This window comes from Salvelinus fontinalis, chromosome 4 (genome assembly GCF_029448725.1).
Source record: "Salvelinus fontinalis isolate EN_2023a chromosome 4, ASM2944872v1, whole genome shotgun sequence".
NCBI lineage: Eukaryota > Metazoa > Chordata > Actinopteri > Salmoniformes > Salmonidae > Salvelinus > Salvelinus fontinalis.
The window spans coordinates 52,274,104-52,297,202 of NC_074668.1; the positions used below are offsets into that span (position 1 = coordinate 52,274,104).

The window sequence follows — 23,099 nt, forward strand, 5'->3', positions numbered from 1 at the left end:
AACAACAAAGCAAAAACAGTTTTTTTGTATTTCAGCAAATTTCTAAAACTTAAAAAAACTAAATATTTACATACGTATTCAGACCCTTTGCAATGAGACTCAATAGAGCTCAGGTGCATTCTGTTTCCATTGATCATCCTTGAGATGTTTCTACAACTTGATTCGAGTCCACCAACTGTCTATATAAGGTCCCACAAGCCTTGAGGTCGAAGGAATTGTCTGTAGAGCTCCGAGACAGGATTGTGTCGAGGCGCAGATCTGGGGAAGGGTACCAAAAAAATTCTGCAGCATTGAAGGTCCCCAAAAACACAGTGGCTTCCCTCATTCTTAAATGGAAGAAGTTTGAAACCACCAAACTGAACAATCGGGGGAGAAGGGCCTTGTTCGGGGAGGTGACTAAGAACCTGATGGTCACTCTGACAGAGCTCCAGAGTTCCTCTGTGGAGATGGAAGAACCTTCCAGAAGGATAACCATCTCTGCAGCACTCCACCAATCAGGCCTTTATGGTAGAGCGGCCAGACGGAAGCCACTCTTTAGTAAAAGGCAGAGTTTGCCAAAAGGCACGTAAAGGACTGTCAGACCATGAGAAAGAAGATTCTCTGGTCTGATGAAACCAAGATTGATATTTTTGGCCTGAATGCCAAGTGTCATGTCTAGAGGAAATCGGGCACCAACCCCTATGGTGAAGCATGGCGGTGGCAACATCATGCTGTGGGGATGTTTTTCAGCGGCAGGGACTGGGAGAATAGTCAGGATCGAGGGAAAGATGAAAGGAGCAAAGTACAGAGAGATCCTTGATGAAAGCCTGCTCTAGAGCGCTAAGGATCTCAGACTGGGGTGAAGGTTCACCTTCCAACAGGACAACGACCATAAGCACACAGCCAAGACAACGCAGGAGTGGCTTCGGGACAAGTCTCTGAATATCCTTGAGTGGCCCAGCCAGAGCCTGGACTTGAACCTGATCGAACATCTCTGGAGACCTGAAAATAGCTGTGCAGTGACGCTCCCCATCCAACCTGACAGAGTTTAAGAGGATCTGCAGAGAAGAATGGGAGTAACTCCCCAAATACAGGTGTGCCAAGCTTGTAGCGTCATACCCAAGAAGACTCAAGGCTGTAATCACTGCCAAAGGTGCTTCAACAAAGTACTGAGTAAAGGGTCTGAATATTTACATAAATGTGATTTCAGTTTTTACTTGCAAAAATGTCTAAAAACAAGGTTTTTGCTTTTCATTATGGGGTTGTGTGTGGAGATTGATGATAAAAAAAAAAAAATCATCAATTTTAGAATAAGGCTGTAACGTAACAAAATGTGGAAAAAGTCATGCGGTCTGAATACTTTCCGAATGCACTGCAGCCTCAATTAGCCTAGCTAGCTGTAGCTGAATAGCTCAGGTAGCTAGCTAGCTTGTCTGGGCTAATCCAGTCAAGAAAGGCACTGTTATATCATAGGAGGCGCTATAGGAGGACAGGCTCATTGTAATGGCTGGAATGGAGTCAAATATGTTTCCATGTGTTTGATGCATTTGGTACCATTGCATTTATTCTATTCCAGCCATTACAATGAGCCCATCATCCTATATCGCCCCCCACCAGCCTCCTCTGTGTTTTATGGGATGTTAAATAACATTGGGGCTGCTACAAGTTAGCTAGTCTTGGCTGTAGCCGAGTCGCCTTGGCTAAAGTTACTTCGTCTCTCTCTCCCCTCCGTCTGCTCGGCTTGCTCCCATCTCACACACAATGGCCCCTCCGCAGCTGCAGCAATAGCGTGCCAATGCCTCTCCCTCACGCAGCAGTGCTCAGATTAAAACGATTTTTTTTTCTTTTTTTAAACACATGTATTTCGAATATTCGGATATCCAACATTTGATTTCAAACCCCCATCCCTACCATCTACCAAGCACACTTACAATCCGTTTCAGAGTGCTGGTCCCCACCTGTAACCCTCTACCGCTCTTTCAACAAGGTGCAATACAAAAATATAAATAGTTTTGTGGGGACGGGGAAGTAAGAGATAAATCACCTGAAAACGTTTGGCACACCCGTTTTTTTCCCCCGCCCTGTTACCATTGGGGTGCTCCACAGTGATTTGCTGGTAAGAAAGCCAAAGGGGAAATCAGTGGACAAAGATAGAAAACTCCAAAGATCATGTTAACATCCTAGCAGCACAACAAACTATTTCATCATCAGAGCTAAATACTGTCACCATTGGTATGAATGAAATGTAAAACATTGCTCTAAATGTGAGCTCTACAGTTACAGTATGCAAGCCATGATACCAAGATATTCTAACAGTTTGTGGCGGTAGAGGGTTAACTATGTCACTTTTACTATGAATCTCTGAACATCATGTAGTGGCTTTGATTTTTAAGTGGTAGTGGTCTAACTCTGAAGTGGGGGGACGAAGGGGGCATCTCCCTGTTCATCCATCCATGGGTTTTGGATCTTGGTCCTTGGTTGTGAGAACCCACCTGTTCCGAACCCACCTGTTCCTGTAGTTCGGCGAGCCGCGTGGCCCGCTCCTCCTCTGAGTCCGAGCTCTCCGAGCTGGAGGTGTTGCCGCTGCTCTCACTGCTCTCTGTACTCTTGCTTACCACCGGCATGGTGGAGGGCTGGGTGGCGTCAATGGGCTCGTCCGGCATCTTGGCAAATCGCATCTCAAACACATCCTGAGAAACAAGAAGACAAGGGGCAGTTCAACCGACAGTGCTCTAATGTGGTGATTTAAAAATCTGATAAACTTTATCCTACCTGTAGCTTCCTGGCCATGGCTACAACCTCGTGGTCGGGGGGGTTGTACTTGTAGCAATTTGAGAACATTAACCGGACGTCCGTCGCAAAGCTTTGGGCATCTTGGTAATCTTGACTGTCAATTTTTTTCTGTGGATACAGCGCAAACAGTCAGAGTCTTATTACTGAGAAAGCTATCTCTTCAAAACTCAAAAGCAAATCTACTAGTAAAACAAATGTAATCATCCTCCCCTTAGATGTTACGGTGTCGACTGTCGTTCAGGGACAGTTTTAACCACAAAATAAATAAACAGGGTCAAATTATTTTCTTCCACCAAGTAAACAGCCAGGCTTTGGAGGGCAATTTAGAAGAGTTAGGAGTGGGTCGAGGGAGTGAATAGGGGACCTACTTTGACAGTGCTGAGGTCCATGGGGTGCTTGATGATCTCATGGTAGTCATGCAGTTCTAGCGCCTCCGCATCTACAGGCTTATAGAAAGGCCAAGCGTAGGCTGCGTGCTTCTTGGAGAGCATCTCCTTCAGGATGAAGTCGCAGTGCTTGAGCTGCTCGCCGAGCTTGCCTTTCTTGCCACCGAGCAGTGGCACCTCTCCGTCCTCGGTGCCCTTCTTGGGGGGCTTGACGGGTCGCACCGTGCTCTCCCGCCTGGATGAGACTTTCCCCTGTTGGGATTCCAGGAGCTGGGTAGGGGAGTCACTTCTACTGGCCGAGATTGCTGAGGTTGTGGGAGTTGTTGTGTCTGCTTTCCGCTTCACCCCCTTTTTCTGTGAAAATGACGATGGCCAAACAAAAAAACATCAGTGGCTTGCTTCTCTTTATCAAGACATGGCATATTCAACATTTTATCTGATTTCTAATAGATTACATCCTAAGACAACATTTTGAGGAGCAGAATTGTAAAATACATTCCCCACACGAAATCTCATTAGACTGTAGAAATAAATAAAAAGACCCGAGAGAGGGGTCTTTCTGGACTTAACATACATTTTTTATATAATTTTAAAAAATTACATACACACATAAATACATACAGACATACATACAGTTGAAGTCGGACATTTACATACACCTTTGCCAAGTACATTTAAACTCAGTTTTCACAATTCCTGACATATAATCCTAGTAAAAATTCCCTGTCTTAGGTCAGTTAGGATCACCACTATTTTAAGAATGTGAAATGTCAGAATAATGGTAGAGAGAATTATTTATTTCAGCTTGTATTTCTATCATTACATTCCCAGTGGGTCAGAAGTTTGCATACACTCAATTAGTATTTGGTAGCATTGCCTTTAATTGGGTCAAACGTTTCAGGTAGCCTTCCACAAGCTTCCCACAATAAGTTGGGTGAATTTTGGCCCATTCCTCCTGACAGAGCTGGTGTAACTGAGTCAGGTTTGTAGGCCTCCTTGCTCACACATCATTTTTCAGTTCTGGCCAAAAAATGTCTATAGGCTTGAGGTCAGGGGTTTGATGTTGTCCTTAAGCCATTTTGCCACAACTTTGGAAGTATGCTTGGGGTCCTTGTCCATTTAGAAGACCCATTTGCGACCAAGCTTTAACTTCCCGACTAATGTCTTGAGGTGTTGCTTCAATATATCCACGTAATTTTCCCTACTCGTGATGGAATCTATTTTGTGAAGTGCACCAGTCCCTCCTGCAGCAAAGCACCCCCACAACATGATGCTGCCACCCCCGTGCTTCACGGATGGGATGGTGTTCTTTGGCTTGCAAGCCTCACCTTTTCCCTCCAAACATAGCTATGGTCATTATGGCCAAATAGATTTATTTTTGTTTCATCAGACTAGAGGACATTTCTCCGAAAAGTATGATCTTTGTCCCCATGTGCAGTTGCAAAACGTAGTCAGATTTTTTAGAAATGGCTTTTTCCTTGCTGAGCGGCCTTTCAGGATATGTCAATATAGGACTTGTTTTACTGTGGATATAGATACTTTTGTACCTGTTTCCTCCAGCATCTTCACAGCGTCCTTTGCTGTTGTTCTGGGATTGATTTGCACTTTTAGCACCAAAGTACGTTCATCTCTAGGAGACAGAACACGTCTCCTTCCTGAGCAGTATGACGGCTGCGTGGTCCCATGGTGTTTATAATTGCCTACTATTGTTTGTACAGATGAACGTGGTACCTTCAGGCGTTTGGAAAATGCTCCCAAGGATGAACCAGACTTGTGGAAGTCTACAAAAAAAATATTCTGCGGTCTTGGCTGATTTCTTTTGATTTTCCCATGATGTCAAACAAAGAGGCACTGAGTTTGAAGGTAGGCCTTGAAATACATCCACAGGTACACCTTCAATTGACTCAAATGATGTCAATTAGCCTATCAAGAGCTTCTAAAGCCATGACATCATTTTCGAGAATTTTCCAAGCTGTTTAAAGGCACAGTCAACTTAGTGTATGTAAACGTCTGACCCACTGGAATTGTAATACAGTGAATTATAAGTGAAATAATCTGTCTGTAAACAATTGTTGGAAAAATTACTTGTGTCATGCACAAAGTAGATGTCCTAACTGACTTACCAAAACTATAGTTTGTAAATATTATATATATATATATATATATATATATATATATATATATATATATATAATAATATATATATATATATATATATATTCTCTCTTGAGTAGGGGGCAGTATTTTCACATCAGGATGAAAAGCGTGCCCAAAGTAAACGGCCTGAGTCAGGCCCAGAAGCTAGGATATGCATATAATAGTAGATTTGGATAGAAAACACTCTAAAGTTTCTAAAACGGTTAAAATAATGTCTGTGAGTATAACAGAACTGATATGGCAGGCGAAACCCCGAGGACAAACCACCCCCCCCCCCCAAAAAAAATCAGCCTACCACTATTTTCAATGGCTGTCACTTTTATTATAAGGCGAAGTCTTCCCAGATTGCATTTCCTAGGGCTTCCACTAGATGTCAACAGTCTTTAGAAAGAGTTTCAGCCTGTTTTTTTTTTTTTAATTAGCCAGAAATTGTAGTTTTTCTAGGTGGCTCCCATTTTGTCTTGTTTCCAAGCGCGTGAATGAGAGCGCGTTCTTTGGTATTTTTCTCCGGTAAAGACAATAACGATTCTCCGTCTTAAATTTGATCGTTTATTTATATGTTAGGGTACCTAAGGTTTGACTATAAACGTTGTTTGACTTGTTTGGAAAAGTTTATTAGTAACGTTTGGGATTCATTTTGTATGCATTTTGATGGAAGGAAACTGGGTGGATTATTGACTGAAGCACGCTAGCTAAACTGAGTTTTTATGGATATAAAGAAGGACATTATTGAACAAAAGGACCATTTGTGATGTAACTGGGACAGTTTGGAGTGCCAACAGAAGAAGATCAAAGGTAAGGCATTTTTATATCGCTATTTCTGACTTTCGTGTCGCACTTACCTGGTTGAAATATGTTTTTCATGGTTTTGTATGCGGGGCGCTGTCTTCAGATAATCGCATGGTGTGCTTTCGCCGTAAAGCTTTTTTGAAATCTGACACAGCGGCTGGATTAACAAGAAGTTAAGCTTTATTTTGATATATTACACTTGTGATTTTATGAAAGATAAATATTGATAATTCTGTAGTTTGAATTTCGCGCTCTGCAATTCCACCGGATGTTGGCCAGGTGGGACGCTATCGTCACCTGCCCATAAGACGTTTTAACAAGAAATTTGTGGAGTGGTTGAAAAACGAGTTTTAATGACTCCAACCAAGTGTATGTAAACTTCCGACCGTACATACATAGATAAAAACAATAAACAAATTAACATTTACAGTGGCTTACGAAAGTATTCACCCCCTTGGCATTTTTCCTATTTTGTTGCCTTACAACCTCGAATTAAAATAGATTTTTGGGGGGTTTGTATCATTTGATTTACACAACATGCGTACCACTTTGAAGATGCAAAATATGTTTTATTGTGAAACAAACAAGAAATAAAAAACAAAAAAACTTTAAACTTGAGCATTCATAACTATTCACCCCCCCAAAGTCAATACTTTGTAGAGCCACCTTTTGCAGCAATTACAGCTGCAAGTCTCTTGGGGTATGTCTCTAAAAGCTTGGCACATCTAGCCATTGGGATTTTTTCCCATTCTTTAAGGCAAAACTGCTCCAGCTTCTTCAAGTTGGATGGGTTCCGCTGGTGTACAGCAATCTTTAAGTCATACCACAGATTCTCAATTGGATTGACGTCTGGGCTTTGAATAGGCCATTCCAAGACATTTAAATGTTTCCCCTTATACCACTCAAGTGTTGCTTTAGCAGTATGCTTACAGTCATTGTCCTGCTGGAAGGTGAACCTCTTTCCCAGCCTCAAATCTCTGGAAGACTGAAACAGGTTTCCCTCAAGAATTTCCCTGTATTTAGCCCCATCCATCATTCCTTCAATTCTGACCAGTTTCAAAGTTGCTGCCACCACCATGCTTCACTGTGGGGATGAGGTTCTTGGGGCGATGAGCGGTATTGGGTTTGTGCCAGACAGTGTTTTCCTTGATGGCCAAAAAGCTAAATCTGACCAGAGTACCTTCTTCCATATGTTTGGGGAGTCTCCCACTTGCTCCATGGGATGTTCAAAGTTGTGGATATTTTTTTAGAACCCAACCCTGATCTGTACTTCTCCACAACTTTGTCCCTGACCTGTTTGGAGACCTCATTGGTCTTCATGGTGCCGCTTGCTTGGTGGTGCCCCTTGCTTAGTGGTGTTGCCGACTCTGGGGCCTTTCAGAACAGGTGTATATATACTGAGATCATGTGAAATCATGTGACACTTAGATTGTACACAGGTGGACTTTATTGAACTAATTGTGACTTTTGAAGGTAATTGGTTGCACCAGATCTTATTTAGGGGCTTCATAGCAAAGGGGGTGAATACATATGCATGCACCACTTTAACTTCTCTAGGGTAGGGGGAAGCATTCAGAATTTTGGATGAAAAGCATGCCCAAATTAAACTGCCTGCTACTCGGGCCCAGAAGATATGATATGCATATAACTGGTAGATTTGGATAGAAAACACTCTAAAGTTTCCAAAACTGTTAAAATAGTGTCTGTGAGTATAACATCACTGATTTGGCAGGCGAAAACCTGAGAAAAATCCAGTCAGGAAGTAGTTTATTTTTTGGTTTTGTAGTTTTCTAATCAATGCCATTACAGTATCTATTGACTTAGGACTCAAATTGCAGTTCCCATGCCTTCCACTAGATGTCAACAGTCTTTAGCAATGGTTTCAGGCTTGTATTCTGAAAAATGAGGAAGTAAGAGCAGTCTGAATGAGTGGACCCTAAAGTGTCACAGAGCTTTTTCATGCGCGCGACCCAGAGAGTACCTTTCTTGTTTACCTTTTATATTGACAACGTTATTGTCCGGTTGAAATATTATCGATTATTTAGGCTAAAAACAACCTGAGGATTGAATATAAACATCGTTTGACATGTTTCTATGAACTTTACAGATACAATTTAGATTTTTTTGTCTGCCTGTTTCGACTGTGTTTGAGCCTGTGGATTACTGAAGAAAACGTGTGAACAAAACGGAGGTTTTTGGGTATATAAAGAGACTTTATCGAACAAAAGGAACATTTATTGTGTAAATGAATGTCTGCTGAGTGCAACCATATGAAGATCATCAAAGGTAAGGGATTAATTTTATCTCTATTTCTGATTTGTGTAACTCTTCTACTTGGCTGGTTACTGTTTGTAATGATTTGTCTGCTGGGCTATGTTCTTAAATAATCGTAAGGTATGCTTTCGCCGTAAAGCATTTTTTATTTTTTTATCTGACACCGTGGTTGGATTCACAAGAAGTTAATCTTTGAACCTATGTAAAATATGTTTTGTTTTCTGAATTTTTATAATGAGTATTTCTGTATTTGAATATGGCGCCCTGCAGTTTCACTGGCTGTTGAAGAGGTGGGACGCTACCGTCTCAAGTACCCTAGAGAAGTTAAAGTAATTTTTTTCATTTCACTTCACCAATTTGGACTATTTTGTGTATGTCCATTACATGAAATACAAATGAAAATACATTTCAATTACAGGTTGTAATGCAACAAAATAGGAAAAACGCCAAGGGGGATAAATACTTTTGCAAGGCACTGTATATGCATTTTCACAAACACTAATGACATCACACTTGCTCAGGCCCACATATCCACACCCAACGTTGTTTCCAATACCTGAAAGACTTTCTGGACTTACTTTGATGACTGGCTGTGCTGTGGGAACCACAGCCATTATGGAGGCAGCGGGAGACACAGCTTGGACAGGGATAACAGAGATGATGGTTGGCACTGGCGTGGCTGCTATGACAGGAGTCTGACACACAGGTGGAGGGGAGCTGGGATAAGTGGATGGGGGTGAATCTGTTGGCTCAGCCTCTGCTTGGCTGCCTGAAAGAAAGACGCAGGAAGCAAACTTTTGTAAATGATAGACATTTCCCCTCAAACAACTTTTCCTCAGCACACGAGTTCCTCCCAACTGCGAAAGGATGGAGTTACCTGCACTAATAGGCCCTCCTGGTTTGTGGGCAGCTTTAACTTTGGGGGCCGGTGGTAGCAGCTCCACCTCCTCCTGAGGCATTTGAGCCACTTTCTGTAAGAAGATTTTCTCCAGAGCTTGGGCCATCAGCACAATGTCATCTGTAGGCTGTGGGAATACAAGAGGGCATGAGTTATGGGTCAAGATGAAGGCATAGGTCTGATCAAAATGATCACAGTTACAGTATCAATAATACCTAGAAAGGTGATGGGGCGCCTCTAGCCAGAGTAGAGAAAGTGTAAATACATTCAAATCACAATCCTCATCTTGATGAGTCAAAATAAAGTTCACAAGTTAAAATCAATGTCACTGGAAAACTATCTGTGTGTGTAAATGTCAGTGTATGTGATCCTGTGAAAAGACGGCAAAAGGAAGTATGCTCTTTGAACTACTTGTTATTGCTGTTTTTTGTATTTAGATTTGGAATTAATGGTAAAGGAGAATTTACCTTGTTGTAGATGTAACAGTTGGTAAACATTGTGTTGAAGTCCTGCATGCACTCGCTGGCGCTCCAATAGTAGTTATTCTCTAGCCTCTTCTTTATTGTTCCCATGTCCATTGGGCTCTTGATAACTTTATGATAGTCCTATATGACAGCATCAATTGGAAAGAACCATTCAATATGAGGGAGCAATAATATAAATGTCCAGGAAATAAACAACATGTTTTAAGATGATGAATGTTGAACAATGAGGGGTTCATCCTTTCACACATCGTAATGTTACTACTACTTAGGAACCACACAAAAATGTACATACATCCACACAGAGTATTTACATTCAAATATAAGAGCCTACTTCTACCCAGAGCCAAATGTAGCGTTAAAGCTAGAATCCTTAGCTATTATATCCATTTCTGGACTTATACATGAATGACATATACACATTGATTCTTTGAGAATATAACTTATACATGCCTCATAAGCTTAGTTAAACTGTAATACCCTATTAGAACCCAAAAAATAAGCTTGTTTTACTCCAATGTTTGTAAAAGTAAAATCTAAACAAACACTATATAGCCTCAAAACATGGTTTAAGGTCCAATGCAGACGTTTTTATATTAAAATCAAATCATTTCTGGGTAACAACTAAGTACCTTACTGTGATTGTTTTCAATGAAAATGGTCAAAAAGAAACAAAAATAGCTTCTTAGCAAAGTGGCATTTCTCAAGAAGTTTGCTCGGACTGTCTGGGAGTGGTCTGAGTGGGGAGGGGAGAACTGAAAATGAGCTGTCATTGGCGGAGAGGTTTGGAACTCTCTTTCTTATGGGTCTGGCACCAGGCAGGCCAAGACTTTATCCCACCAAAACAGGCTGAAATTTCAGCGGTCTATTCAAACAGTCCTTTCAGTACAAGGGAATTATCATAATTTTCACAGCATTTTTACAGATTCTAGCATTCAGTCTGTTGGTCAACCGAGATTGTTTTAGTCGAGCAGTAACAAATAATATAAACTCAGCAACAAAAGAAACAGCCTTTTTCAGGACCCTGTCTTTCAAATATAATTCGTAAAAATCCAAAGAACTTCACAGAGCTTCATTGTAAAGGGTTTAAACACCATTTCCCATGCTTGTTCAATGAACCATAAACAATTAATGCACCTGTGGAACAGTCGTTAAGATACTAACAGCTTACAGACGGTAGGGAATTAAGGTCAGTTATGAAAAATTAGGACACTAAAGAGGTCTTTCTACTGACTCTGAAAAACACCAAAAGAAAGATGCCCAGGGTCCCTGCTCATCTGTGTCAACGTGCCTTAGGCATGCTGCGAGGAGGCATGAGGACTGCAGATGTGGCCAGGGCAATACATTGCAATGTCCGTACTGTGAGACGGCTAAGACAGCGCTACAGTTAGACAGGACAGACAGCTGATCGTTCTCGCAGTGGCAGACCACGTGTAACAACACCTGCACAGGATCGGTACATCCGAACATCACACCTGCGGGACAGGTAACAACAACTGCCCGAGTTACACCAGGAATGCACAATCCCTCCATCAGTGCTCAGACTGTCCACAATAGGCTGAGAGAGGCTGGACTGAGGGCTTGTAGGCCTGTTGTAAGGCAGGTCCTCACCGGCAAAACGTTGCCTATAGGCACAAACCCACCTTTGCTGGACCAGACAGGAATGGCAAAAAGTGCTCTTCACTGACGAGTCGCGGTTTTGTATCACCAGGGGTGAAGGTCGGATTCGCGTTTATCGCAGAAGGAATGAGGGTTACACCGAGGTCTGTACTCTGGAGCGATTTGGAGGTGGAGAGTCTGTCGTGGTCTGGGACGGTGTGTCACAGCATCATCGGACTGAGCTTGTTGTCATTGCAGGCAATCTCAATGCTGTGCGTTACAGGGAAGACATCCTCCTCCCTCATGTGGTACCCTTCCTGCAGGCTCATCCTGACATGACAATACCATCAGACATACTGCTCATTCTGTGCATGATTTCCTGCAAGACAGGAACGTCAGTGTTCTGCCATGGCCAGCGAAGAGCCCAGATCTCAATCCCATTGCGCACATCTGGAACCTGTTGGATCGGAGGGTGAGGGCTAGGGCCATTCCCCCCAGAAATGTCCGGGAACTTGCAGGTGCCTTGGTGGAAGAGTGGGGTAACATCTCACAGGAAGAACTGGCAAATCTGGTGCAGTCCATGAGGAGGAGATGGACTGCAGTACTTAATGCAGCTGGTGGCCACACCAGATACTGACTGTTACTTTTGATTTTGACCCCCCCTTTGTTCAGGGACACATTATTCCATTTCTGTTAGTCACGTCTGTGGAACTTGTTCAGTTTATGTCTCAGTTGTTGAATCTTGTTTTGTTCATACAAATATTTACACATGTTAAGTTTGCTGAAAATAAACGCAGTTGACAGTGAGAGGACGTTTCTTTTTTAGCTGAGTTTAGATATTCCATTAAAAAATCTGCTGTTTCCAGCTACAATAGTCATTTACAACATTAACAATGTCTACACTGTATTTCTGATCAATTTGATGTTATTTTAATGCCACGCAGCCAAGTCAATCAAGGTGTGGATGGAGGACCACCAGATCAAGACCCTGTCATGGCCAGCCCAATCTCCAGACCTGAATCCCATTGAAAACCTCTGGAATGTGATCAAGAGGAAGATGGATGGTTACAAGCCATCAAACAAAGCCGAGCTGCTTGAATTTCTGCTCCAGAAGTGGCATAAAGTCACCCAACATCAATGTGAGACTACTGGAGAGCATGCCAAGACGCATGAAAGCTGTGTTTGAAAATCAGGGTTATTCCACCAAATATTGATTTCTGAACTCTTCCTAAGTTAAAACATTAGTATTGTGTTTAAAAATTAATATGAACTTATTTCTTTGCATTATTCAAGGTCTGACAACACTGCATCTTTTTTGTTATTTTGACCAGTTGTCATTTTCTGAAAATAAATGCTCTAAATGACAATATTTTTTATTTGGAATTTGGGAGAAATGTTGTCAGTAATTTATAGAAAAAAACTAAAATGTTAATTTTACCCAAACACCTGGCAACATTAGATGAGTAATGGCAGAATCTACGAAAGCCAGCAGGAGAGGGAGGAGAATACTAGGGTCAGGTTACGTTTTTTTTTATTCTGGTTTTCTAGATCTATGGCGCACTCTTGCGGCATTTGTCTTATTTTATCAAACCGTAAGCTTAAAGCATCAGACAAGCTCAATGCATATATTTGATGTTATATGGAAAAATACACTTTAAAAATGTTGACCAGTCGATTGGTCGAAAGAACAGACAACTTTCGGTGGACCAAGATTTTTTTTTTTGGGTACAGCCCTACTAGCTTAAAGGATCTGCTTCTACCTATTACTAACTACCAATAACAAAAAGAAAACTACAGAGTGTGGACTCGACTTACAGCAAGACATAATTTGATGGTATCCACAGGCGTATAAAAGGGCCACGCAAACTGATGTTTCCATAGAGTCTTCACCACAACATTCTGCATGTACTGTAGTTGGTTAGTTTTCCTGCCAGGCTTGTTGGGGTTGAAGAACTCTGGTGGCGGTGGATTAACAAGCGTCGGGACGGCCGCAGGAACAGCCGACATACTGGCAACAGGAGAACACTTCTTCCCAGTTCTGCAAAACGTCTGAGTGTTTTCAACGGATACTTTGCTCCTCTTTCAGCTCCTTATTCCTCCAGCAGTACACACATCCCATCTCATGACCTGAGTGTCCGTGCCCTGCAAAACAAAATAAACAAATATTGGAATTAGAAAATGAAGGGAGCTGCAGTTCAGAAAATATGAGACACTCAGAGTTCAACATAGCATCCTCGCAGACAGTAAAGTTTACTTGAGTCAATGAGGCTAACATTTTATGACAAAGACTTTGAGCTCTCAGTGGTGGCTAAATAATAAACAAAAAATGTAATTAATAAAAAATGTGAGTACACATTACATCTAGCCTAAGTAATATAGCCTGCACAGACACCTGATCACAGAATGTGTAAAATGGGCAAAGAATTTAGCATTTAACTGGGCAACAGCTAGCTAGATTGTTAAACCAGATAATTTCCCGCCCAAAATTGGTATCCATTACTGGGAGTTACAGGTTAGGTACTGTTTGTTTGCTAAACAATGGGTGGGTCTAATCGTGAATGCTGCTTGGTTTAAAAACGCATTCCAGCCGGAGTCTATTCCACAAATTACCACCTGCTAAATCTATGACGTAAAAATGCCTATTTACTCTGTTCCATTTGACTGCGTAATCCACTGTCTCATCAGCTGATATAAACTTGATCTCCACATTTAAATTAGACTAACATTTAGTTTTTTAACAGTGGAGATTTGTATAAACCTTACTGTCTGTCTCTGCAAAATTGTTTCAATATTCAAATTCTATCTCCAACTGTCCCATAACAATGAACGTGTAGTTTTTTAACAGTGGAGATTTGTATAAACCTTACTGTCTGTCTCTGCAAAATTGTTTCAATATTCAAATTCTATCTCCAACTGTCCCATAACAATGAACGTGTAGGGGTCGGGAGGAGAGGCAGGCAGCGTTTCTCATCCTGTCGAAATCACGAATCAGCTGCCATAATTTTTATGGATATATAAAGAAATGTCAATTGAAAAAAGGTATAACGAAACTTAGTGCATCTAGTTTGCAGTCTTTCAGACAATACCCGTGCCAATATATCCTCCAAACACCGGCTTCTCGGGCATTATCACTTACTGTAAGTGTAGCAGAGAATTTTCGACGGACCTTAACAATACTTTCTTCATTCTCAATTCGCCCAAAATGTATCTTCTAAAATGTCCGTGTCCAGTTGCAGGTGGAGCGTTTGAATTAAGAAAATGCTCCATTATTAAAATAAATGTTTTGCTCCATGAAGTCATCCAACAATGTGTACGCTGCCATCTTGTCTATTTCAAATATTCTCCCATTAATCGAGACAGATGGGTGTCCACCCCAAAGTGCTGCATGTCATGACAGCCCTGTCTCCATCAATGAGAGAACACTTGAAAGAGACAAGATGGCAGTGTATACACATTGTTGGATTACTTCATGGAGCAAAAATATATTTTATTTTAATAACGGAGCATTTTCAAAATTCAAACGGACCCCCTGAAACTAATTTTATGGGACTCCCGTTTCCACAAATCGAGAACGAAGATTGTATAGCCAATACCAGTTTAGCATAAAGTTATCTTGCAGCTTCTGTACAGGCAAACCTGTAATTACATGATATGGTGTTACAATCTGTAGCTACACCAAACAGTACCAAACCTGTAATTACATTATATGGTGTTAAAATCTGTAGCTACACCAAACAGTACCAAACCTGTAACTCCCAGTAATGGATACCAACAATATTTGGTTAAATCACATCTGTAGCTAGGCAACATCAATGATGCAGAGATAAAACATTCCCAAAAGCCCCCCCCCCCCATATGTTACGTCCAAGATCTGACACGCTTAGCAATTAAAATGCATATTGCTAAATGTACACAACTACTTATCCACCCTTTATCTCACAAAATAGTAGCTATTTTACATGTAGCGATTGTGTGCATGTTTACGTATCATCACATCTATTCCTTTAAAAAGATGGCGGGCAGGGCAACGCAATGCTAGCTTGCTAACTAGCCTCTCAATCGGCAAAATCCTAAATGTGCACGCCACGCAAAGAGCTAGCTAGCAACGTACATATTCCACTAGTTCGCGTGAAGTAGCTACACCTAAAATGTTAAGTAGTGTATTATAGAAGTGTTGAACATGATATAATTAGATAGCTAGCTTCCCATTTAAACTTCGCATATGATAAATGTAGCGTTAGCTACTAGCCTAACAAATCCTAGCTGCTTTGTAGCTATGCATTGTTTCAAGGCGCCGAGCGGGCCGGCCGAATCAGAAAACAACCTAGATTGAGTGTATTTGAGAAACACTTAGATATGTATCCTGTCCTTTAAATTACACAAACCAGAACAAAATAACATTTTACTTTATTACTTTCTCCTCAAATGGCTCCAGTGGTGGTTCGCTCGCAGTTTTCAGGTACCTTTTATTTCAGCGAAGTAGCTAGCATATTAGATGAGTTATCAGCATAGAGCTAGATAGAGGACAAATTTTTTCTTTATCTGTGCATTATAGCGTCTGTGGTAGCGCCATTAGACTATCTCCAATGTGAAGAGGTCAATTTTCTTCTTCACGATTGGCTGATCACGTATGAGGACCCGGTTGGACATGACTACAACAGGGTCACCAGGAGGGATCAGCCAATAAAATTGAAGTCCCACCCGGTTGACCACATTAAAATGGTGGAAGCGCTCATTGGCGCTAATAAAGTATTTTGGCCATTAGATGCTGCTATCATTCTTTATGGTCATCAGCTGTCTGCAATATACATGCGCAATTTCGAGCAGCATCATGGTCCTTGTTGTGTTTTGATGGTTAAAGCATTTAGAATTGGAGGTATGTCCCTAAATTACCTACTACGTATCCCAAGATGCACCTCCTTATTGCACAAGCCATGTTTTGGCCAAACATGTCGTCATGAAGGGAAACGTATTGTTCGAAGCTATCAATTGGCTTTGATACAACATTATTAAATATAGAATCAGATATTACCTACAATAATACATCACTTATAGGAACAATGGATTTAAAGGTAAATGTGTCCGATAGAATGCTGTAATTGCACAACTCCCTGCATTCCCAGCTAACAAGTCTAGGGAGAGAACGTGTTTCTAATGTTACCTGTAATGTTCCCCTAATAGTGTCCCGTTTTTCATTAGTAAAGGGAATATTTTCATCTACACTGAACAAAAAAATAAACTCAACATGTAAAGTGTTGGTCCCATGTTTCATGAGCTTAAATAAGCAATCCCAGACATTTTCCATATGCACAAAAAGCTTATTTCTCTAAAATGTTTTGCACACATTTGTGTCCTGTTAGTGAGCATTTTTCTTTTGCCAAGATAATCCATCCACCTGACAGGTGTGGCATATAAAGAAGCTGATTAAACAGCATGATCATTACACAGGTGCACCTTGTGCTGGGGACAATAAAAGGCTACTCTAAAATATGCAGTTTTGTCACACAACAGAATGCCACAGATGTCTCAAGTTTTGAGGGAGCGTGCAAATGGCTTGCTGACTGCAGGAATATCTACAAGAGCTGTTACAAGATAATGTTATGTTTATTTCTCTACCATAAACTGCATCCAATGTCGCAGCCCATGTGTAACCACGCAAGTCCAGGACATCCACATCCGGCTTCTTCATCTGCGGGATCATTTGAGGCCAATCACTCGGACAGCTGATGAAACTGTGGGTTTGCACAACTGAAGAATTTCTGCAGAAACTGTCTCAGGGAAACTTGTCGTCCTCACCAGGGACTTGACCCGACTGCAGTTTGGCATCGTAACCAACTTCAGTGGGTAAATGTTCATCTTTGATGGCCACTGGCACTCTGGAGAAGTGTGCTCTTCACTGATTAATCCCGGTTTCAACTGTACCGGGCAGAAGGCAGATAGTGTGTATGGCGTCATGTGGATGAGCGGTTTGCTGATGTCAATGTTGTGAACAGAGAGCCCCATGGGGGTGGGGTTATGGTATCGGCAGGGATAAGCTTCAAACAACGAGCAAAATTGCATTTTATCGATTGCAATTTGAATGGACAGAGATACCGTGACGAGATCCTGATGCCCATTGTCATGCCATTCATCCGCCGCCATCACCTGATACTTCAGCATGATAATGCATGGCCCCATGACGCAAGGATCCATGCACAATTACTGGAAGCTGAAAATGTTCCAATTCTTCCATGAAATGTGTGTAGAATATTAATATCTTATGTTCTGAGAACATGGCAACCATGTTTTGTGTATGTTTGGTGGGATGTTGATGGAATGTTGTCCTAACCCACAGAAAACTGGACACGTGGATGTTCTTGCAACGTGCCCATGAAATGTGTCTAGAACAACATCTTAACCTGTTGAGGACAGAGGGCGCTGTTTTCACTTTGGGGGAAAATCGTGCCCAATTTAAACGGCCTCGTACTCAATTCTTGCTCGTACAATATGCATATTATTATTACTATTGGATAGAAAACACTCTCTAGTTTCTAAAACCGTTTGAATTATATCTGTGAGTAAAACAGAACTCTATGAAAAGCCAACTGAGATTTATTCCTGATTATTATTTGACCATGCTTGTCATTTATGAACATTTTGAAAATCTTGGCTCTCTCTAATTTTCTCCTTCTCTCTTTCTTTCTCTCGGAGGACCTGAGCCCTGGGACCATACGTCGGGACTGCCGGGCGTGGTGGCTCCTTGCTGTCCCCAGTCCGCCTGGCCTTGCTGCTGTTCCGGTTTCAGCTGTTCTGCCTGCGGTTATGGAACCGCCACCTGTCCCAGACCTGTTGTTTTTCAACTCTTAATGATCGGCTATGAAAAGCCAACTGAAAATTATTCATGATTATTATTTGACCATGCTTGTCACTTATGAACATTTTTGAACATCTTGGCATAGTTCTGTTATAATCTCCACCCGGCACAGCCAGAAGAGGACTGGCCACCCCTCATAGCCTGGTTCCTCTCTAGGTTTCTTCCTAGGTTTTGGCCTTTCTAGGGAGTTTTTCCTAGCCACCGTGCTTCTACACCTGCATTACTAGCTGTTTGGGGTTTTAGGCTGGGTTTCTGTACAGCACTTCGAGATATTAGCTGATGTACGAAGGGCTATATAAAATAAACTTGATTGATTGATTGATTGAACTCCTTTTGCAGCAAACTTCCTGACAGGAAGTGGAAAATCTGAAATCGATGCACTGTTCTAGGGCCTGCCTATTAAAGTCCTTGATATTTATTAGTTTAGATGCACTTCATACGTCTTCCACTAGATGTCGACAAGCAGTGAGAGAAGAAATTGAGTGTGTAACTTGATCTGGGGTCGAATAATAGCTCTTGGCATGACGTGTCACCAGTTTTCTGTTTTCTGGAGAGTGCGATAAGGGACCTGGATTTGCCTTCTGATAAGCTGTCGTTATGGACGACTAATATCTCCGGCTTTGATTTCATTTGATACATGTGACAATATCATCGTAAAGTATGTTTTTTCAATATAGTTTAATCAGATTATTGAATTTTTTTAGGGAGTTTTGCCGTGTTTCGTTCTCTGAGTTTGTTGACATGGAGAGATTCGCACCACTTGGCTAGTATGCTTGCTAATTCAAGAGGGAAAATGGACGTTCTAAATCCAATCAAAGATTGTTCCCGACAAAGGACCCCTTGTCCAACATTCTGATGGAAGATCAGCAAAAGTAAGAAACATTTTATGATGCTATTTCATATATCTGTCGTACATGTGAACTAGTCGCCGACGCCCAACTTTGGGGTACTCTAGCTATACCGAAGCTGGATGTCGTAATGAAGTTATTTTTTAGAATTCTAACACTGCGATTTCATTAAGAACTAATGGATCTATCATTTCCTATACAACATGTATTTTTTAGTTATGTTTATGAATAGCTATTTGGTCAGAATATGTGTGTCAGAAAAAGTGTCAGAAAAATATCGTTGCTGTTTAGACGTTGTGGAAAAAGTAGCTACGATAGCAACATGTATAACCACTGATTTCAGCTCTAAATATGCACATTTTCGAACAAAACATAAGTGTATGTATAACCTGATGTTATAGGACTGTCATCTGATGAAGAATATCAAGGTTAGTCAAAAATTATATATCTTTTACTGGTTTGTTACGATCGCTAACTTTTACTGCTGGGAAATGGCTTGTCTTTCTGGCTATTGTGGTAAGCTAATATAACGCTATATTGTGTTTTCGCTGTAAAACACTTAATAAATCGGAAATATTTGCTTGAATCACAAGATGCCTGTCTTTCATTTGCTGTACACTATGTATTTTTCAGAAATGTTTTATGATGAGTAATTAGGTATTTGACGTTGGTGTCTGTAATTATTCTGGCTGCTTTCGGTGCAATTTCTGATTGTAGCTGCAATGTAAACTATGATTTATACCTGAAATATGCACATTTTTCGAACAAAACATAGATTTATTGTATAACATGTTATACGACTGTCATCTGATGAAGTTGTTTGTTGGTTAGTTTGGTTGGTTGGTTCTTGGTTAGTTAGGTTGGCTTTGTGCATGCTACCTGTGCTGTGAATAATGTCTGTCCTTTTTTGTATTTGGTGGTGAGCTAACATAAATATACGTGCTGTTTTCGCTGTAAAACATTTAAAAAATCGGACATGTTGGCTGGATTCACAAGATGTGTACCTTTCATATGCTGTATTGGACTTGTTAATGTGTGAAAGTTAAATATAAAAAATAAAAATAAACTTTTGAATTTCACGCCCTGCACTTGAGCTGGCTGTTGTCGTAAGTGTACCGACACCAGGCTGCAGCCATAAGAAGTTAATGCTTTACTGGGAAGCTTATCAAAGGTAGACTTGATAGTACAGGGTGAGCTGCAGAAAGTGGTCTTCCTACTAGGGCATACCTCCTCAGTGCTAACAGTGTAACTCTGGTTCATAGGCTCATGTCTTATCATCTGACAAACATCGCTGTAGCTCGGCAGATGTGGAAGGCCACCATTGGCGGAAGCGGTGGATTGAGATGCAGACCTTGCAAAATAATAATAAGATATCTCTAGTGTAAGGGAGTGAATGTTATTTATAATAAGGGTTACATGAAGAAAATCTGACCTCTCTGAAAAGAAAATGAATGGCCCTCTTTTCAGGAAAATATATATTTACCCAAACCCTTCTTGAATGCTTAAAAACAAAAATACCCTCCCCTATTCCCAAAATAAGAATTAAAACAAAGTGGATAGTAGAGTACGGAAGTTATGAATGTAACTATGGTTCTACAAATAACTGGAAGACCGTCAGTACGGTTGAAAGTATGGATTATATCCCTTGCGCTCCACGCAGTTCGAGTAATAATAACAATAAAGTCACGCTGGTGACGTTACAGCATGGGAGGACATGCCCCCGAAGGTTCATATAAAACCGTACGTCAGACCACGCACTGTCTCAGAGATTCTTCTCGCCCAAAAGATTCAGAGTGAAAGGAAAGTACTGATGGTCTTCCAGGTATTCATAGAACCATAGTTACATTCGTAACTTTCGTTCTACTTCATACCTTTCAGACCGTCAGTACGGTTGAAAGTATGGATGAATCATACCAACAAGGTCACGAGGAATAACACTACTAACCTCTGATTAATGCACCAGTGCCACTGGAAGAATGGCAGAGCCCATGGTGTGGCAAGATGCGACATCGACCTTGTATAATCTTGAGAACGTGCAGGGCGATGACTAACTAGCAGCTGCACATATTTCATTCAGGGGGACACCTCTCAGCGCAGCCCAGGATGTGGTGACACTTCTGGTCAAGTGACATATCACACCTTCTGGACACAGGAGATTTGCTCGCTCGTCTGCCTTCCATCGTAGGCAGACCGGGCTCATAGAGAGCGTGTGGAGCTCACTCCCATGTTTCGCTTTTTGTATATATTTTAATTATTTTTTTCTCTTTTCGATTTTTAATTCGATTATACCTTCCGGTAACCTGCCTCACCCAATGTGATACGGAATCGCTATTATTTTTAACTTTGGAACACATTCAAGAACCTCCAGTAGCTAACCAGCTAATCAGCTACAAGCTATTTAGTCATTTTTAGCCGCTGCTAGCAGCCTTTACCTTCTGCATAGACACCAGCCCTGTTCTTAGCCTGGATATTACTCGCCAATCTACCAGCATCGGACTGTCTCTCCACAACAACGTCGGATTCCTGCCGTAATCCCTGAGCCACTACTTCTGATCCTCACAGCTAGCTTGCAGCTAGCCAGCTCACAGCACCCAGTACCGAAGCTATCCCTGAGGCCCACCCCCGGCCTACTCAGCTGTTTACCCGAACCCCACTCATACACGACTAGAGCCCAATACTCCACCGGATCCTTGTTGTTAACTCTGGACCTTGGCACCGGATCACCACTGCTACCGATTGGCTATAGTGGCTAACGCCACTGCCACAAAGCTAGCACCAGTTAGCAAACAAAATTCTACAATACCTCTTTCGCCATCTGGCTTGGATTCTCTGTCGACACGGCGCCCCGCCGCACCACCACGTCTGGTCTGCCGATGAATACTCCATCCGCTGTACCCTCAACCGGCCTCCGTCTGAGCAGACCACCCCCGGGCTACTAACTTTAAAAGCCGCGTGCTAGCGTGGTGACGGCTTCCCTGTTCCATCCACTGCTCCCCCCTGGACACTATGATCACTTGGGTACATAGCTGATGCCTGCTGGACTGTCCATTAATCACGGTACTCCATCCTGTTTATTTGTGTTTATCCGTCGGCCCCAGCCGCGAACTCAGGCTCTGTGTGTAGTTAATCCGACCCTCTCTGCCTAGTCATCACCATTTTACCTGCTGTTGTTGTGTTAGCTGACTAGCTGCTGTTGTCTCACCTGTTGTTTTAGCTAGCTCTCCCAATCAAGACCTGCGATTACTTTATGCCTTACTATATGTCTCTCTCAAATATCAATATGCCTTGTATACTGTTGTTCGGGTTAGTTATCATTGTTTCAGTTTACAATGGAGTCTCCCGGGTGGCGCAGTGGTCTAGGGCACTGCATCGCAGTGCTAGCTGCACCACCAGAGTCTCTGGGTTCACGCCCAGGCTCTGTCGCAGCCGGCCACAACCGGGAGGTCCGTGGGGCGACGCACAATTGGCATAGCGTCGTCCGGGTTAGGGGTTAGGGAGGGATTGGCCGGTAGGGATATCCTTGTCTCAGTATGTAAAAAATGTCATAAAATGTATGCACTCTACTGTAAGTCGCTCTGGATAAGAGCGTCTGCTAAATTACTAAAATGTAAATGTAAATGTGAGCCCGTAGTTCCACTCCTAATACCTCTGATACCTCCTTTGTCCCACCTCCCACACATGCGGTGACCTCACCCATTATAACCAGCATGTCCAGAGATACAACCTCTCTTATCATCACTCAGTGCCTGGGCTTATCTCCGCTGTACCCGCACCCTGTCTGCACATTATGCCCTGAATATATTCTACCACGCCCATAAATCTGCTCCTTTTATTCCTTGTCCCCAACGCTCTAGGCGACCAGTTTTGATAGCCTTTAGCCGCACCCTCATCCTACTACTCCTCTGTTCCTCGGGTGATGTGGAGGTAAACCCAGGCCCTGCATGTCCCCAGGCACCCTCATTTGTTGACTTCTGTGATCGAAAAAGCCTTCATGCATGTCAACATCCGAAGCCTCCTCCCTAAGATTGTTTTACTCACTGC

General features: G+C 41.9%; 1 protein-coding gene across 9 annotated transcripts in view; it reads right to left on the bottom strand.

Moving 5' to 3' along the window:
* Positions 1-15,974, bottom strand: part of LOC129853978 (bromodomain-containing protein 3-like) — a 39,804-nt gene extending 23,830 nt beyond the window's left edge. The window contains exons 1-9 of one of the 9 annotated variants that reach the window (XM_055920556.1): positions 15,821-15,973; positions 13,173-13,499; positions 9,744-9,881; positions 9,256-9,403; positions 8,957-9,147; positions 3,141-3,512; positions 2,752-2,880; positions 2,472-2,669; positions 2,024-2,092 (exon numbers count right to left, since the gene is read on the bottom strand). In XM_055920556.1, coding sequence (XP_055776531.1) covers positions 2,024-2,092; positions 2,472-2,669; positions 2,752-2,880; positions 3,141-3,512; positions 8,957-9,147; positions 9,256-9,403; positions 9,744-9,881; positions 13,173-13,364 — 1,437 coding nt within the window. In that variant the 5' untranslated portion in view covers positions 13,365-13,499; positions 15,821-15,973. Of the gene's footprint in view, positions 1-2,023; positions 2,093-2,471; positions 2,670-2,751; positions 2,881-3,140; positions 3,513-8,956; positions 9,148-9,255; positions 9,404-9,743; positions 9,882-13,172; positions 13,500-14,493; positions 14,744-15,316; positions 15,382-15,763 lie in introns of those variants that run through there. The other 8 variants (XM_055920555.1, XM_055920553.1, XM_055920560.1 and 5 more) reach the window with 8 other exon arrangements.
* Between the last annotated feature and the right edge of the window lie 7,125 nt (positions 15,975-23,099).